At 51.9% G+C, this 14,753-nt stretch overlaps 2 protein-coding genes and 1 long non-coding RNA gene across 7 annotated transcripts in view; 2 read left to right on the top strand and 1 right to left on the bottom strand.

Moving 5' to 3' along the window:
- Positions 1–14,753, bottom strand: part of LOC141371846 (uncharacterized) — a 40,227-nt gene that overhangs the window by 14,934 nt on the left and 10,540 nt on the right. The window lies entirely within an intron of this gene.
- On the top strand, positions 559–7,964 carry PSME3 (proteasome activator subunit 3). Of its 2 annotated transcripts, none has more exons than XM_025861784.2 (11): positions 559–829; positions 1,517–1,549; positions 1,669–1,731; positions 1,927–2,031; positions 2,941–2,989; positions 3,543–3,655; positions 3,888–3,956; positions 4,098–4,165; positions 4,265–4,319; positions 4,440–4,526; positions 5,640–7,964. In XM_025861784.2, exons 1-11 carry the CDS (start codon positions 788–790, stop codon positions 5,718–5,720), a joined length of 765 nt encoding a protein of 254 aa, XP_025717569.1. In that variant the 5' UTR covers positions 559–787; the 3' UTR covers positions 5,721–7,964. The 2 variants fall into 2 exon arrangements, with proteins under 2 accessions (XP_025717569.1, XP_025717568.1); XM_025861783.2 differs by lacking the exon at positions 559–829 and adding an exon at positions 1,300–1,419.
- On the top strand, positions 8,110–13,917 carry AOC2 (amine oxidase copper containing 2). 4 transcript variants are annotated; one of them, XR_012377118.1, is made up of 4 exons: positions 8,110–10,406; positions 12,291–12,576; positions 12,748–12,938; positions 13,266–13,399. XR_012377118.1 is itself a non-coding variant. In XM_073889538.1 (4 exons), the coding sequence occupies exons 1-4, from the start codon at positions 8,819–8,821 to the stop codon at positions 13,530–13,532; spliced, it is 2,271 nt and encodes a 756-aa protein (XP_073745639.1). In that variant the 5' UTR covers positions 8,110–8,818; the 3' UTR covers positions 13,533–13,917. The 4 variants fall into 4 exon arrangements, 3 of the variants coding, with proteins under 3 accessions (XP_073745639.1, XP_073745640.1, XP_073745641.1); XM_073889538.1 differs by having other exon boundaries at positions 12,809–12,938; positions 13,266–13,917; XM_073889539.1 differs by lacking the exon at positions 13,266–13,399 and having other exon boundaries at positions 12,734–12,920.

Raw genomic sequence — 14,753 nt, forward strand, 5'->3', positions numbered from 1 at the left:
TCTGGTCCAGGTTTACTGGAAACACTATGTAGCCTTGGACAAGCAATGCCCAACTCTGGGTGTCAATTTGCCCATCAGGCAGCTGATCTGTGAGGTCTCGAAGTGTAGTGGCGGAGAAAGGTGGGGAAGCCTGGTACAACAGAACTTGACTTCTGTTTGGCTCCAGCCTAACACCAGAGCTTCGGGCGACGGTAGGAGGCAGCAAGAATCACAGACTAGAACCCCCCGAGCCCCACGCCGGGCCCGCCGGCTTCCTCGGGCCGACGTCACTGGGGCGCGACAGCGTGGTCCGTCCGGTCCTTGATGCTGCAGCGGTTCAGAGGGTCCCTCCGGCGAGGGCGAGCGCCGAGCTAACAGAATGTCAAATAGTACCCGCGTCTCTCCAATGCTCAGTTTTCAGCAAACCACCCTCTGCCGCGCTCCCTCCTACTCCACCCTTACCCGGCACAGGAAGCCGGGAAAATACAAGTTCAGCCCCGAGCGTCCAGTACTGCACCCCAGCGCGGCTGCGCAGGGCACGTGCGCCTCTCCGGAGTCCCGGCGATTGGCTGTGACGTAACTTCCGGCGTGAGCGGCGAAAGCCGGGAGGGCGAGCGAGAGAGCGAGCAGGCAGCAGGCGGGCGGGCGGACGGCACGGAGGGAGGGAGCGAGCAAGCGAGCAGTGAGTGAGCCAGCGAGGGCGGCCGCGTCCCTAGAACAGCCGAGATTCTTCCCGTCCCTCTGACCCCCTCCCCGGAGCCCACAGCGCCTCCGGTCTCCAGTGGAGCGGACACGGCCCGGCCCGGCCATGGCCTCGTTGCTGAAGGTGGATCAGGAAGTGAAGCTCAAGGTAGCGGCACCGGTCCGGGCCTCCTAACCCCTCGCTTCGATCCCCGAGCAGTCTGACCGGCTCCCCACTCCCCATGGCGTCTTTGTCTCCCTGGGGACACCAGCTCTGAGCTTCCGCTCAGCTCAGCCCAGCCCCCCACTCCCGGAGACGGCATCGGGGGAGAGGATAATATAGGGTGGCCTTCTGAACCGCGTCTGGTGGTGGAGAGTCCAGGGAGACCTCCGCGGACACGTGGTGGACTCAGCACTTTAGGCCAATGACAGCTGGAAGTCCCCCAGCCCAGCAACGTCCCCGCTCTGGATGCTACTGCTGCTGTACCCCTGCCCTTGGCGTCAGGCCTGCCTGGTATCAAAGGCTAGCTCTGGATGGGGGCTTGGCACGTTTGTGAGCTCACATCTCGCCTGTCTACCTGCCTTTTGTTTGCTCTCAAATTCAGACAGCTTCAGATACAGGGAGGGAGGGTGGGAGGGAAGACAGGTGGGTGCTACCCTCAAGCCCCGCTTCCCTCTCCTGAGATGGAGAAATGGATCCTCAAAAAAATAAAGTACTTAGAGTCTGGGGGCCTCTCAGCCTCTCATTACAATTACAAGGTGAGGGGAAGACAGCTGAAATTGGGTTTTCCCATCCTGCCCTTACCTCTGTTGTACTGACTTGCTGTTACTGAATTGCTCTCTTTGTTAATTTTAGGTTGATTCTTTCAGGGAGCGGATCACAAGTGAGGTGAGTGCAATAAATAGAAAAATAAGCGTTGGATGATAGTTGGGAATTTCGCAAAGGAGATCTGTAGAGAGAGACCTTCCCACAGTTATTAATTGAGATCCATTTTCCTTCATCTTTAGGCAGAAGACTTGGTGGCAAATTTTTTCCCAAAGAAGTTGTTAGAACTTGATAGTTTTTTGAAGGTGAGAGACCCTTTTCTTTTTTTCAAATTCCCCAGTTTTTTGGCTCTGGTCTTTTTGTCAAATGGGAGAAATCATGTGTCGATTCTGTTTTGTTTTGTGCAGTAAAATACTCTCATTTCTTGCCCTTCAAGTGAAATAGTTCTTTGTTCATTTTGAAAAGACTAATGTTGTTTTGGGGGTGGGTGTCTCTTTCAGGAACCAATCCTAAACATCCATGACCTAACTCAGATCCACTCAGACATGAATCTCCCAGTCCCTGACCCCATTCTTCTCACCAATAGCCACGATGGACTGGACGGTGTGAGTGTCCTGCATTTTTGTTTGTATTCTGAAGCAGTAGTTCTCTATTCTCTGTTCTCTACTTCCTAGTCAATTTGAGCATGTACAGAGAAAACAGTGGTATTAGGATCTAGGAACGAGGGCTCTTCATGACATGATGATTCCAGTATACCACTTTTAGACCCTGATTTTCGTTTATAGCATGAAGTGTATAACCTAATGCTACTCTGTCCTAGAGTAAGTTCCAAATAGGACTAATAGCTACAATTTCCCTCAAGTTGTCTGGTCTGTCCCTGTAGCTCCAAGCAAGATTTTCCTCACCTGTTTGTGTCTTGAGTATTGTTATAGGATGAGCAGTTCTTGCTGTATAACTGCAGTCCCTGTCTTTGCTCCATATCTTTAGCACCTAGTGCTTGTCAGTTATATGTCCATGTTTTATAATAACAGTGATAACACTGTATTGTTGTCTGAGTTACTGTCTCACTGATAGAGCTTGCAATTCTGGAAAGCCAAAACTGTCTTAATCAACTTTGTATCCCCAGCACCAGTTCTGCACCTGGTAGACAGCAGGTGCTAAATACATGTTTGTTGATTGAATATTGTGCTTCTTTGTGGAACCAGAAGATTTGTACATATTCCCTTAATTATCCTCACCCTGCATTGAATGGTTCATTTTTACTGTTTATTTATAGTATCAACTCTTCTCTCCTAATTGCTTAATGTGTCAGTTGAAAGGTTGGTCTTCCCAACTGGAGCGTAAGTTGCTTTGTGGCAAGAATCTTTCCTTAAAGCCCCGAATGTGCTTAGTAAATTGTGCATAAATTAAAACAACCTGTGGGGCCAAAGAAGGGATTAGATTTGCTGGAAGGATAACTTGTGATGGGCATATGGGTGTCAGGAGCAGGCTAATTTATGTCTCTGTATCCTTAGCCCACTTACAAGAAGCGAAGGTTGGATGAGTGTGAAGAAGCCTTCCAAGGTAAGAGCCAACCCTACTCCACCTACTCCCTGGCTGGCAGCCCTGAGCAGGAGGATTGATCTGGCAGTCTCTGGTCAGGAAACAAGATCGGATTTGCTTTTTCAGAGTTAGCATTCCCAAGTTCTCCAAACATGGTCATTATTTAGCACCCAAAACCTAATTTCCCAATAAACAGGGAGGGCTTGACGTAGTGTGGACTGCCAAGGGAGAAAGGTTGGAGGTGGCCACACATCTCAGGTTTTTCACAGAAGTCCCAGTTTCACATTATTTTCTCTTCTTCAGTAATAGTTGGTACATTAAATCTTTAGAGCATATTTTAATTTCTTTGTTCTTCAGACTTTTGGCATACTTTAGACACTCGTTTGCTAATCCATACATTGTCTCTCTTTGATTCTGGAGTTGGTGGGGTCATGGTTTGTAGATAGGATTGTGACAGATAAAAGGCACTGAGGTCATAGCATCTCATGGGTCTGGGGAAGAAGAGAGAAACGTGGGGGCTGTTAATGTCCTGTCCTCCACCCCAATCATTTGACCTTCTTCATGTCCCTTCCAGGAACCAAGGTGTTTGTGATGCCCAATGGGATGCTAAAAAGCAACCAGCAGCTAGTGGACATTATTGAGAAAGTGAAACCTGAGATCCGGCTGCTGATTGAGAAATGCAATACGGTGAGGCAGGGGCTAGTGACCTATGGGCTGACCCCAAAGAGCCTGGCTTAAACTATGAAAAATGTTGGATGTGGGGCAGGAGGCATGGAGGTGATAGAGGAGTTGGCACATGAAGTATCTTGGCTCCCGTGCTCCCGGCATCTGGTCCTAGCAGCATGGATTGTGTACTTCATGGCTTCGGCAGAAAAGGCAAGGGTCCTCTTACGTATATATTGGTCTTCTCACCCTTCAGGTCAAAATGTGGGTACAGCTCCTGATTCCCAGGATAGAAGATGGGAACAACTTCGGGGTCTCCATTCAGGTAATGTGCTTGTATTACAAACTGGACAGGAAGGTCTGGAAGGTTTATTCTCCTTTTCAACCTGCTTTGTGTGTGTTTTTCTTGGTCTGCTCTTTGGGTGACGTGGAAGTGACTTGGCCTCAACACTTGTTTTTTTTTTAGGAGGAGACAGTTGCAGAACTAAGAACTGTTGAGAGTGAAGCTGCATCTTATCTGGACCAGATTTCTAGGTAGGGCTTCTTGGGCTTGGCCCAGGAGTTGGGGGCTGGTGATGTGGCAAGCACCGTCCAGGGTCTCCTGCAGCTTCCTCCTCTTATCTCTCCTTTCAGATATTATATTACAAGAGCCAAATTGGTTTCTAAAATAGCTAAATATCCCCATGTGGTAAGTAAGGGTTTGGGGTCTGAGGGTGGAAGGGAGAGGGAGGAGTGGCCATTTCTCGGCCAGAGCTGCCTGTGGACAGACCGGCCTCAGGGACTAGCCTTTCCTCTGCCCCCCTTTCAGGAGGACTATCGCCGCACCGTGACAGAGATTGATGAGAAAGAATATATCAGCCTTCGGCTCATCATATCAGAGCTAAGGAATCAATATGTAAGTAACCTTGGTCCCTGCCCACAGTCACCCTGGCTGTTAGTCCTGGCCGCCCCCTGGGGTTCGAGATGGGAGAGGGAGTGGGATAAAAGGATAAATTCTCATCCACTGGTGAGAATTACAAGCTCGATGCGGGTGCGTAGCTGGGGATCTCCCTTTCTGTTTGGGTGGCAGGGAGTGCAGTGCGGTACCAGCGTGAAGATGGAGGCCTTAGAGTCAGACAGGCTCGGGTTCAGAGCCAATTCTTCCTGTAATCTGTGGCCTTGGGCAAGTTGTTGAAACTTAAACTTCAGTTTTCTCATCTCTAAGCCAGAATATCGCTAAGATAGAACTTAGAGTACCTATGGCATGAAGATGGGTTTTTGTTTTGTTTTGTTTTTTACAAAGATGGTTTTTAAAAATGAGTGAAATAGGAGCGCCTGGGTGGCGCAGTCGGTTAAGCATCCAACTCGTGGTTTCGGCTCAGGGCAAGATCTCATGCGTAGTGGGATTGAGCCCTGTGCCGGGCTCCACGCTCAGCAGGGAGGCTGCTTGAGATTCTCTCCCTCTGCCCCTCCCTCACTCCCATGCATGCGCGTCTGCGTGCGTGCTCTCTCTCTCTCTCAAATAAATAAATCTTTAAAAAAAAATGAAGTAAAATAACACATTAAAAGACCCAGTACAATGTTTTTTTAATATTTTATTTATTTATTTGACAGAGAGAGAGATAGCAAGAGCAGGAACACAAGCAGGGGGAGTGGGAGAGGGAGAAGCAGGCTTCCCGCTGAGCAGGGAGCCCTATGCGGGGCTCGATCCCAGGACCCTGGGATCATGACCCGAGCCGAAGGCAGACGCTCAATAACTGAGCCACCCAGGCGCCCCAGAAGACCCAGTACAATTGTTGGTTATGTGAGGTGCTCAATGAATGTTAGTTGTTATTAGACACCTGGGGCCTGGGAAGTTCCCAGGAATCCCTGGTGTGTGGGTATAGAGAGGAGAAGCAGCCGCCCTGAATTGAGGCTCCAGTGAGTGAGGTGGGGATTCTGCATATCATTGCCTGGGGCTTTGTGGGGTATCTGGTCTCTTTGGGAGGTTGGGGTGGAACAAATGTGACTCCCTGGCCTCTTTTCCCAGGTCACTCTACATGACATGATCCTGAAAAATATCGAGAAGATCAAACGGCCCCGGAGCAGCAATGCAGAGACACTGTACTGAGGCCAGGGCCAGGGCCAGGGGACTCTGTGAGTCTGGCTCAAGACCGACATTGCCTTGGTTTGTTACATGACTATCGTGATGGGGAAACTGGCTGGAAATAGTAATCACACCTCTCTCTGTTTTTAGTTAGAGTCTAATGAAACTCTCATGTAGTTCTGTGACGTGTTTACCTCTTTTTTCAGGCCTCAGGAACTCTTCTCTTTCCTTCCCTAATACCCCACACCCGACTTGTCCTAATTTCTGGAGAAATCCAGGTTTGTGTCTGCAGGATGTTGGCACAAGGATACTTGTGTTTTCTTTCCCTGCCCTCTCCCTCTTGTGTCTTGAGCTTTGTGTTTTCTTCTGTCTGTCGATTAGCGGATTAGAAGCTGAGGGAACTGGAAGGAAAGTGCTAGGTGTTTTTTAGGAACTGGGATGGGGGGAGGTGTCCAGCTCCTCTCCTCTGATGTAAGGTTAGTGTCTCTTGCCACTGTGTGGGACATTGGATCCTCCCTCCCACAGTTTCCCTGATGATAACTTAGGGTCTCCCATCCACGTATGTTCCACCTTGAACCTGATCATGACAAGAAACACCTTAGGCCTCCGCCAAGTCCCTAGCTCCTTGAAATGTTTTTATAACTAGGATTTTCACATACACATATGTGTGTGATAGACACATACGTACAGACATGCACATGCCTTCCTACTCCGTTACCTGATTTCCCCATCCCATCGTCTGTGTTGTTTTCCTTTGTCCCGCCGTCCCCCCCGAACCCCCATCCCATGAATTCTGTCACACACACATTATTCAGAAGGTGATCGTCGTCTTGGTCCTCACCCACCGGGGCCCATTGTTCTGCTGGCATATATAGCCTCTTGGTGCCCAGAGGCTGGTGATTTGGGAGGAGAGCTGAGAGATGAGAAGCAGAGGATTTGGGGAAGGGCCCTTCCTCTCTGACTTGGGTCTTTTTGGGTGTTACTGCAAAGGCTGGTCCTCTGACTCCTGGGTGCCTCTTCCTAGGCCAGTGGTAAGGTGGGGTGGGGCTCTCTGCCGCTGGGAGGGCCGGATGCTGCTGGCCCTGCTGGGCTTTCTTACGGGACAAATAGTTCTCTTCTTTATAGCGTTGTGCTTCCAAGGAAAGCAGCACCTGTGCGTATGTGTGTGTGCACACATGCGTGTACGCATCGTGTGTATGTGAAAATCTGGGCAATCAAAACCATCGAAGAGTTGCCTCCTATTCCTCAAAACTGGCAGAATCTCACTTGTTACAGCTTTTCTGTTAACCCTCATCAAACCCCCACTTTTTTATTCTGCCGCTACTGGAGAGTCCGTATCTGCGGTCAGCCTGCCAGTAACTCTCTTGGGGTCTGTCTCTGACTTTTATTCTTCCCCTCTCTTCCTCTTGCCTTCTTCGACCCCAATCACATTTCCACCCGGCTGCATCATTTTTACTCCCAGTATGCTGTAGAGAAGGAGTCAGGATGCTGTCTTCCCATAAATAGTGCTCAGTAACAAACCAATTGCATTTTAGTTGGGCAGTGCCCCTACCCACCCTCCAGATCCCTTCCAGCTAAAACCCTACCCCCCCCACCATGTGTTTCTCAGTTTCCCTTTTTGTTTGTTGGATTATTCTGCTGCCCCTCCTCACTCTATCACCCTTGGATCGTAATGTAAAATTCTTTTACCATGTCAAGAAATTATTAAAAATGCAGGTACTTTGACCTCTTTCTAAAGCTGCAGACCCTGGTGCGATGCTCTGGTGGCTAGGGACATACCCACACTCAAGTGCGTGCATACGGGGACACCCACCTCCACGTACGCCTCCAGCCACCCTATTGGGTATTTTTATTACCAGTTGAGCTGCCTCTTTTCTCTAAAATAATGGAAAGACTGAGGCTTCTGCCTACCAAGAGGCAGGGGTGGGTCCTTCTTTTGTGTTCAGTCTGAATTTATGTGAAAGTTAGCTCTTCCCAAACCTAAGCTCCTTCTGTCTAACCTCCCAGGATTGCAGTTCCTTGCTCTCTCTCCCCGGTGATACCCATGAACTGCCAGTAGAGGCCGCCCTAGTTCCGCGTGTGGGGGATCACCTGGTTTGAGGCACAGCCTACCCGGTCATTTTCTTGACCTTATACTAATTCTCCCTGCTGAACAGTGTCTTCATCTCTTGAGGAGATGCCAGGGATTCCTGCTTTTGGTTTTCCAGTGACTTGGGAGGGCTGTCTAGGATCCTAGCTCTCTCTGAAATAAAGTTTCCTCAACTTCCACCTTGCAGAGTAGCCTTTTGATATCCAGTGATGCCCTCATTGTCTCTGCAAAATGAGATTTAAGGTCTTGAACGGTGGAGGAACGTCTGCTGTAGTCTGTTTCAGAGATTGGACCAGTAGCTAACAATTTTTGAATGCTTAACCTGTGTTAGGCTCTGTTAAGTGCTTTATGGGCTTGACCACATTTAATTTTCATGAATCTGGGGTAGTTTACCCCGCCTTTCTAGGTGAGGACACTGAAATTCATAAGAAGTAACTCCTCTGAGGTCCTACAGCGGAGGGGTCTGACTGCTGACCCAGGCTCTCACCTGTCCTTTCCCACTGACTAGATAGAAGAAACTTGATACTACAAAGCAAGAGCTTGGCCTCTGGCAGCTGGCCAAGTGCTTATTGCTGAACTGGGCCATGGGTCGTGGGAATATTGGCGGGTGGTACCTGCTCGGAGGTAGGGAAATGGATAGTTCTGGTGCCTGCGTGTAGCACACGGCACTTAACTGGGCACCTGAGACTTGCATTCTCCCTCAGACCTATTCTGAGGGAAAGGTAGAGTTTAGGGTTAATCCACAGTCCTCTAGCCTGGTCTGAGTGATGGCAGTCAGAGCTCCTGACGTGCTGCCGCCAGGAGCTCAGGGGCAGGGGAGAGCCTGTGCACGTGGAAGTGGTGCCTGGAGCCAAACCACCGAACAGAAAATTGGAACAGAATTATATAAATTAAGGTCAGAAATTTCCTGTCCAACCCACAGGGTGGAGTTTTCTCTATTCCTATCCATCCTACCGAATATAAGCCCTGATTTGATGTCAGTAACTGGAAGGAGCAGCTGGGAGGACTCCCCTTTCAGCTGTCTGCATTCACCATGAACCTCAAGGTAGTCCTCGTGTTCCTGGCACTGTCCCTCATTACCATCTTTGCCCTGGCCTATGTCTTGCTGACCAGCCAAGGTGGCTCCAGCCAGCCTCCCCGCTGCCCCTCCGTGTCCCCCAGTGCCCAGCCCGGGACACACCCCGGCCAGAGCCAGCTGTTTGCAGACCTGAGCCGAGAGGAGCTGACGGCTGTGATGAGCTTCCTGACCCGGCAGCTAGGGCCAGGCCTGGTGGATGCAGCCCAGGCCCGCCCCTCGGACAACTGCATCTTCTCGGTGGAGCTGCACCTGCCCCCCAAGGCCGCAGCCCTGGCCCACCTGGACAGGGGGAGCCCCCCACCTGCCCGGGAGGCACTGACCATCGTCTTCTTTGGCGGACAACCCCAGCCCAACGTGAGTGAGCTGGTGGTGGGGCCATTGCCACGGCCCTCCTACTTGCGGGATGTGACGGTGGAGCGTCACGGGGGCCCCCTGCCCTACCACCGCCGCCCCATGCTGGGAGCTGAGTTTACCCAGATGTGGAAGCATTTGAAGGAGGTGGAGCTCCCCAAGGCACCAGTCTTTCTAGCTTCTGTCTTCAACTACAATGGCTCCACTTTGGCACCGCTGCATGCCACCCCCAGTGGCCTGCGCTCAGGGGACCGTGCTACCTGGATAGCCCTCTACCATAACATCTCAGGTGTTGGGATTTTCCTTCACCCAGTGGGGCTGGAGCTACTGCTGGACCACAGGGCCCTGGACCCTGCCCACTGGGCTGTCCAACGGGTCTTCTATCTCGGGCGCTACTATGCAGACTTGGGCCAGTTGGAATGGGAGTTTAAGGCTGGCCGGCTGGAAGTGGTTAGGGTTCCTCTCCCCCTGCCCGATGGGGCTTCATCCTTGAAGTCCCGGACCTCCCCAGGTCCTCTCCCCCCTCTTCAGTTCTCACCCCAGGGCTCCCAATATAGTGTGCAAGGGAACCTGGTGGCGTCCTCCCTCTGGACATTTACCTTTGGTCATGGGGTGTTCAGTGGCATGAGGATTTTTGATATTCGGTTTAAGGGCGAGCGAGTGGCCTATGAAGTCAGTGTCCAGGAGTGTGTATCCGTCTATGGTGCTGACTCACCCAAGACAATGATGACCAGATACTTGGATAGCAGCTATGGACTTGGCCGTCACAGCCGGGGCTTGGTTCGGGGAGTCGACTGCCCCTATCAATCGACGATGGTGGACATCCACATACTAGTGGGTACAGGGGCAGTCCAGTTGCTCCCGGGGGCTGTGTGTGTATTTGAGGAGGCACAAGGACTACCCCTTCGGAGGCACCACAATCACCTTGAGAGTCATTTCTATGGTGGTTTGGCTGGCTCGGCCCTTGTAGTCAGGTCTGTGTCATCTGTAGGCAACTATGACTACATTTGGGACTTTGTACTGCACCCAAATGGGGCTCTGGAAGGGCGGGTCCATGCCACGGGCTATGTCAACACGGCTTTCCTGAGTGGGGGTGAGGAGAGCCTCCTCTTTGGGAACCGTGTGGGGGAACGAGTGCTGGGGGCAGTGCACACGCATGCCTTCCACTTCAAGCTGGACCTGGACGTGGCAGGTGAGTGCTCGGGTGAGGACTGAGACGGGGGGAGCAGAGGGAAGGGAGGCCCCCAGATCGAGCCAGAAGCGGCAGACGGTGGCAGGCCAGCGCCACGACATACGGTGGCGGCGGAACAGGGGCTGATTGGAAAGTATTCGGCTGTAGTAGCCTGAAACAACTGGGCGTGCTGGGTATCTGGCCGAAGGTAGAAGGGGTGTCCCTACCCGACCCTGCTCACCCGGCCCCTCTGCCTCACTGTGGTTGTGAAACTGGCTTAAATGCAATGGCCGTGCCTGGCTGTCTTCATCTCAAGTGCCTCTGTGGCTATTGAGTTTGCCTGGGCAGTTGGGGCTGGAGGTGGGGCGCTTTAAGTTTTTTTCCTGATTCTGGGGGTCAGTGGAGGTGGGGAAAGCAGGGGCCTGAGTAGAGGTAGGAAGCAGCCTAAGGACATTTTCAGTGTAGAGTGGTCCTGGGGCACGAGGAGGGGGGGTGCTAGTGGGGGGTTGTTTAACAGGATTTCATAAAACAGGACATAGGGTGGTGGCCCCACTGTCGTCCTGGGGAGGGTCCTGTCATCCCTGTCAGTACATGTCCTCACCGCCAGCCCGCTGGTGACATGGCAGGCACGAAATAGGCTTGCTGCAAGTGTAGAAAGGGATTTCTCAAGTGGGGCTCAAAGCACAGGGACGACTTGCTGCTCCTGACTGACTGTTGTCAACAACAAAATAACGAGCTTACTGAATCACAGACTATTAGACCCAGAAAGAAAAGTGGCAACTACCAGACCCTCGCCAAACTGAGGAGGGTGGGGGGAGATGGAGCAAGAAGTGCCTGCCCCAGTATAATGGTCTGTAACTAGACATCTTTTCTGTGGAACATTTTCTTACCCTCTCGACTATGAAGACGTGGTTTCGGGTGGGAGGAGAACTAAGAAAACAGCATGACTGAAAGGGGTCTATTATCTATTCTCTGACGTATTTGGAATAGGACTTTGAAGTTTCTCTTCAGCATTTTTGGCATTAAAGAGCCTTGTCTCGGGAAGTAAAGTCGAGTCACATGTACTGGATCCCTGTAGTGTGGAGCTCGAGGGACAAGCAGCGGGGCTGCTGGCCTCGGTACAGCGCTCTGTGTAGGGGGCCAGGTGCCTTCATGATCGGTCCTGTTTCAAGGAACTGACACCCGAACCTGCAAAGAGTATCATCAAGTGCCAAGTGGGGAAGGTGGGTGTACGAGTGCAGTCGACTTCTAGGGAGCTCTCAGGCGATATAAGATCTAAAACTACTCCCTTCAGAAAAAAACAAAACAAAGGGGTCCCTACCTTGGGGAGAAGGAAAGCAAAGTTTCAGAGCTGGGAGGAAGATGCAGGGCGCCCTGGAAGGGGATTGGGTTTTTCCAGCCAGCTTCTCCGAGACAAATCTCTCTTTCATAGTTAACAAGAATGTAACTAGCCACCTGCGTGTGCTTTTCCACTTACAGAGCTCAGCCACAGAACAGCTTTTATTATGCCCACTGTAGAGATTCAGAAAGAGAATCAGAGAAGCAAAGAATTGGTCCAAGGTCTACTGGGTAGACCAGTGCTAACAGAACTCTGCGGTGATGGATATTCTCCATCTGTGTCATCTGATGCATGTGGCAGTTGAACACTTGAAATGTGGCTAGTGTGACTGAGGAACTGAATTTTTAATTTAAATGGAATTAGCCACTTGTGACTGGTCATAGCCATATTGAACGGGGCAGGTTCAAAGAAGGGTTAGCACTCGAATCCAGACCTTCCGGCTCCCAGCACAGTGCTCTCTGACGAGCCCCGCTGCCCTTTGTCAGGCCAGCGCAGTGGGGCATCGTGGGGAAGACAAGGGACTGTCTCACCTGGTGTGGAACTCCTCTCCCCCCTCCCCCTGGCAGGGCTGAAAAACTGGGTGGTAGCTGAAGACGTGGTGTTTAAACCTGTGGCAGCCCCTTGGAGTCCAGAGCACCAGCTGCAGCGCCCACAGCTGACTCGGCAGGTCCTCGGAAGGGAGGACCTGACAGCTTTTTCCTTGGGAAAGCCCCTGCCCCGCTACCTTTATCTGGCTGGCAACCAGACTAATGCCTGGGGTCACCAGCGTGGGTACCGAATCCAGATCCACAGCCCCCTTGGCATACACATGCCCCTGGAGAGCGACATGGAGAGGGCCCTCAGCTGGGGGAGGTGAGGAGGGCTCTGGGCACTGGGTGGAAGGGAAGGACTGGTCCTCTTCCCCGCCCCAGCTCCTGAAGACCCCAATTCACTACCCTTGGTTTACCATTCACCCCTGTGCCTCCTCTCAGCTCCAAGTAGATATGGGATGGGGAATGGTCTCACACAGAATCTGGTCCAAAGGACTTCAAGGCTGGGAATGGCCCCTGATCTGACACCACCTTCCTTCAACGTTCCTGGTCAGATACCAGCTTGTGGTGACCCAGAGGAAGGAGGAGGAGTCACAGAGCAGCAGCATCTATTACCAGAATGACATCTGGACCCCCACTATGGCCTTTGCTGACTTCATCAACAATGAGACCCTCTTAGGAGAGGTTGGTAGCCCTGGGGCAGAGGAGAGGGGCAACTTAAGCCTGAAGTCTTGGCTGCCCAGCTCCTGACCGTGGGTTGGAGGGAATGGTAGGTTTCCAGTTCTCAGATTCAGGGGCCAACACGGGTCATCTCTCTTGGGGTGAGATTAGCCCTGGGACTCCGACCACCCTGCATCTTCTCACAAGGATCACCCCGCCTGTGGTGTGGACCCGGGGCTGGGTGGTGGTAGAAACAAGGCTGAGGCTAGAGGTTGGGGATTGTGGCTGAGGAGGGGTGGTTCTCTGGGTCTTGTCTCCACAAAGTCTTTCAGCCTCTCCCTCTTCCCACAGGACCTGGTGGCTTGGGTTACAGCCAGCTTCCTGCATATCCCCCACGCTGAGGATGTCCCCAACACAGTGACTCTGGGGAACAGAGTTGGCTTCTTGCTTCGACCCTATAACTTCTTTGATGAGGATCCCTCCATCTTCTCGCCTGGCAGCGTCTACTTTGAGAAGGGCCAGGATGCGGGGCTCTGCAGTGTCAACCCTGTGGCCTGCATCCCCCACCTGGCGGCCTGTGTCCCGGACCTGCCCCCTTTCTTTTACCAGGACTTTTAGCCCCAAGGGTGTGGGGGGACATGGAGGGGGGTTGCTGAGACATTTGTACCTTTCTCTCTGTTCCCCCTTCCTGCTCCCTTGATGCCTACCCTCTTAATGTTCCTTGGGAAACAGCCTCCAACAGTAAACCCCTATGTATCCCTTCCGTTAATTCTTATTTCCAGTTCATTTTGTTTAAATGATGGACTTATACAAATGATACGATTATTAAGATATTCAAGCGAAACCCCACAAATTCTACCACTCAGAAATAGCCAGTGTTCACATTTGGTGAACGTTATACCAGACATTTCTTTATGCATGTGCATCGAAATGGAAGAATAGATAGAATTTTGTAAAAATAGATGGTGTGTGTGATTTATAATAAAAGGTACTACAAGATTTATCGCTTGAATTTCTTCTATTTGACTTTTGAAGTATCTAGAATCCTCCCGAGAATATTAAGAACTCTGGCCAAGGAAATTAGCAGTGGAAGAAGAGAGGGCAAGAGGGACAGACCAGGCCAAGGAATGCCGCTTGGGAAGCTGCGGGGCTGGGGGTGGCGGTTTCCTTGGAAGCACAACAATAGTTCCAAGTTACAGGAAAAGGAACATCTGGCCCTGGAAGGTGGGGGTTGGGGGAAGAAGCCAGGCGAGGGGCATGAGGGGCTGCTCCGCGCAGACCCAGCTCCTTACTGCTGGTGCCTTTCCAGGCTCAACTGGACAGTTGCATTATTTTTAAATCCCACTCTCCTTCTGCCTCCCCCAGCTCTCCCCAGTTCCAACCCTGACCCAGAAAGCGGAGTCTGATTTGGAGCCTGGAAGACAAAGCCATGTAAGGTCTGTGGAAATCACTCCCGCCCTGCTCCGGGCCCGCCCCCGCAAGCCCTGCCTGCCCCGCCCCCTCCCCAGCCTTCCTGTGTCCTTCCCACCCTCCCCACCCTCAGTATCCTGAGCGACTGAACACTGGGAACCTCAGCCAGAGCCCAGGATCCCCCCACCCCCCGTATAGGAGCTAAGAGAGACCTAACTCTGCTGACCTGAGAACACACATCTCCACTCTGGTTCAGTCCTCTGTCCTGCTTGTTCACGGACAATGAACCAGAAGACCACTCTGGTGCTCCTTGCTCTAGCTGTCATCACCATTTTTGCCTTGGTGTGTGTCCTACTAGCTGGCAGGGGAGGAGATGGGGGTGAACCCGGCCAGCCTCCCCGCTGCCCCTCCGTGTCCCCCAGTGCCCAG

The sequence above is a fragment of the Callorhinus ursinus genome, unplaced genomic scaffold (genome assembly GCF_003265705.2).
Source record: "Callorhinus ursinus isolate GAN/ISIS: 27379988/994484 unplaced genomic scaffold, GSC_fseal_2.0 scaffold108, whole genome shotgun sequence".
Lineage (NCBI taxonomy): Eukaryota > Metazoa > Chordata > Mammalia > Carnivora > Otariidae > Callorhinus > Callorhinus ursinus.

Excerpts from the sequence above, each read along its gene's own strand:
- PSME3 (XM_025861783.2), top strand. The coding sequence starts at position 1,345 with ATGGAGAAATGGATCCTCAAAAAAATAAAGTACTTAGAGTCTGGGGGC. Across the intron at positions 3,656-3,887 it reads TGATTGAGAAATGCAATACG|GTCAAAATGTGGGTACAGCT; the intron begins GTGAGGCAGGGG and ends CTCACCCTTCAG. Across the intron at positions 4,527-5,639 it reads CAGAGCTAAGGAATCAATAT|GTCACTCTACATGACATGAT; the intron begins GTAAGTAACCTT and ends CTCTTTTCCCAG.
- AOC2 (XM_073889538.1), top strand. The coding sequence starts at position 8,819 with ATGAACCTCAAGGTAGTCCTCGTGTTCCTGGCACTGTCCCTCATTACC. Across the intron at positions 10,407-12,290 it reads GCTGGACCTGGACGTGGCAG|GGCTGAAAAACTGGGTGGTA; the intron begins GTGAGTGCTCGG and ends TCCCCCTGGCAG. Across the intron at positions 12,939-13,265 it reads ATGAGACCCTCTTAGGAGAG|GACCTGGTGGCTTGGGTTAC; the intron begins GTTGGTAGCCCT and ends CTCTTCCCACAG.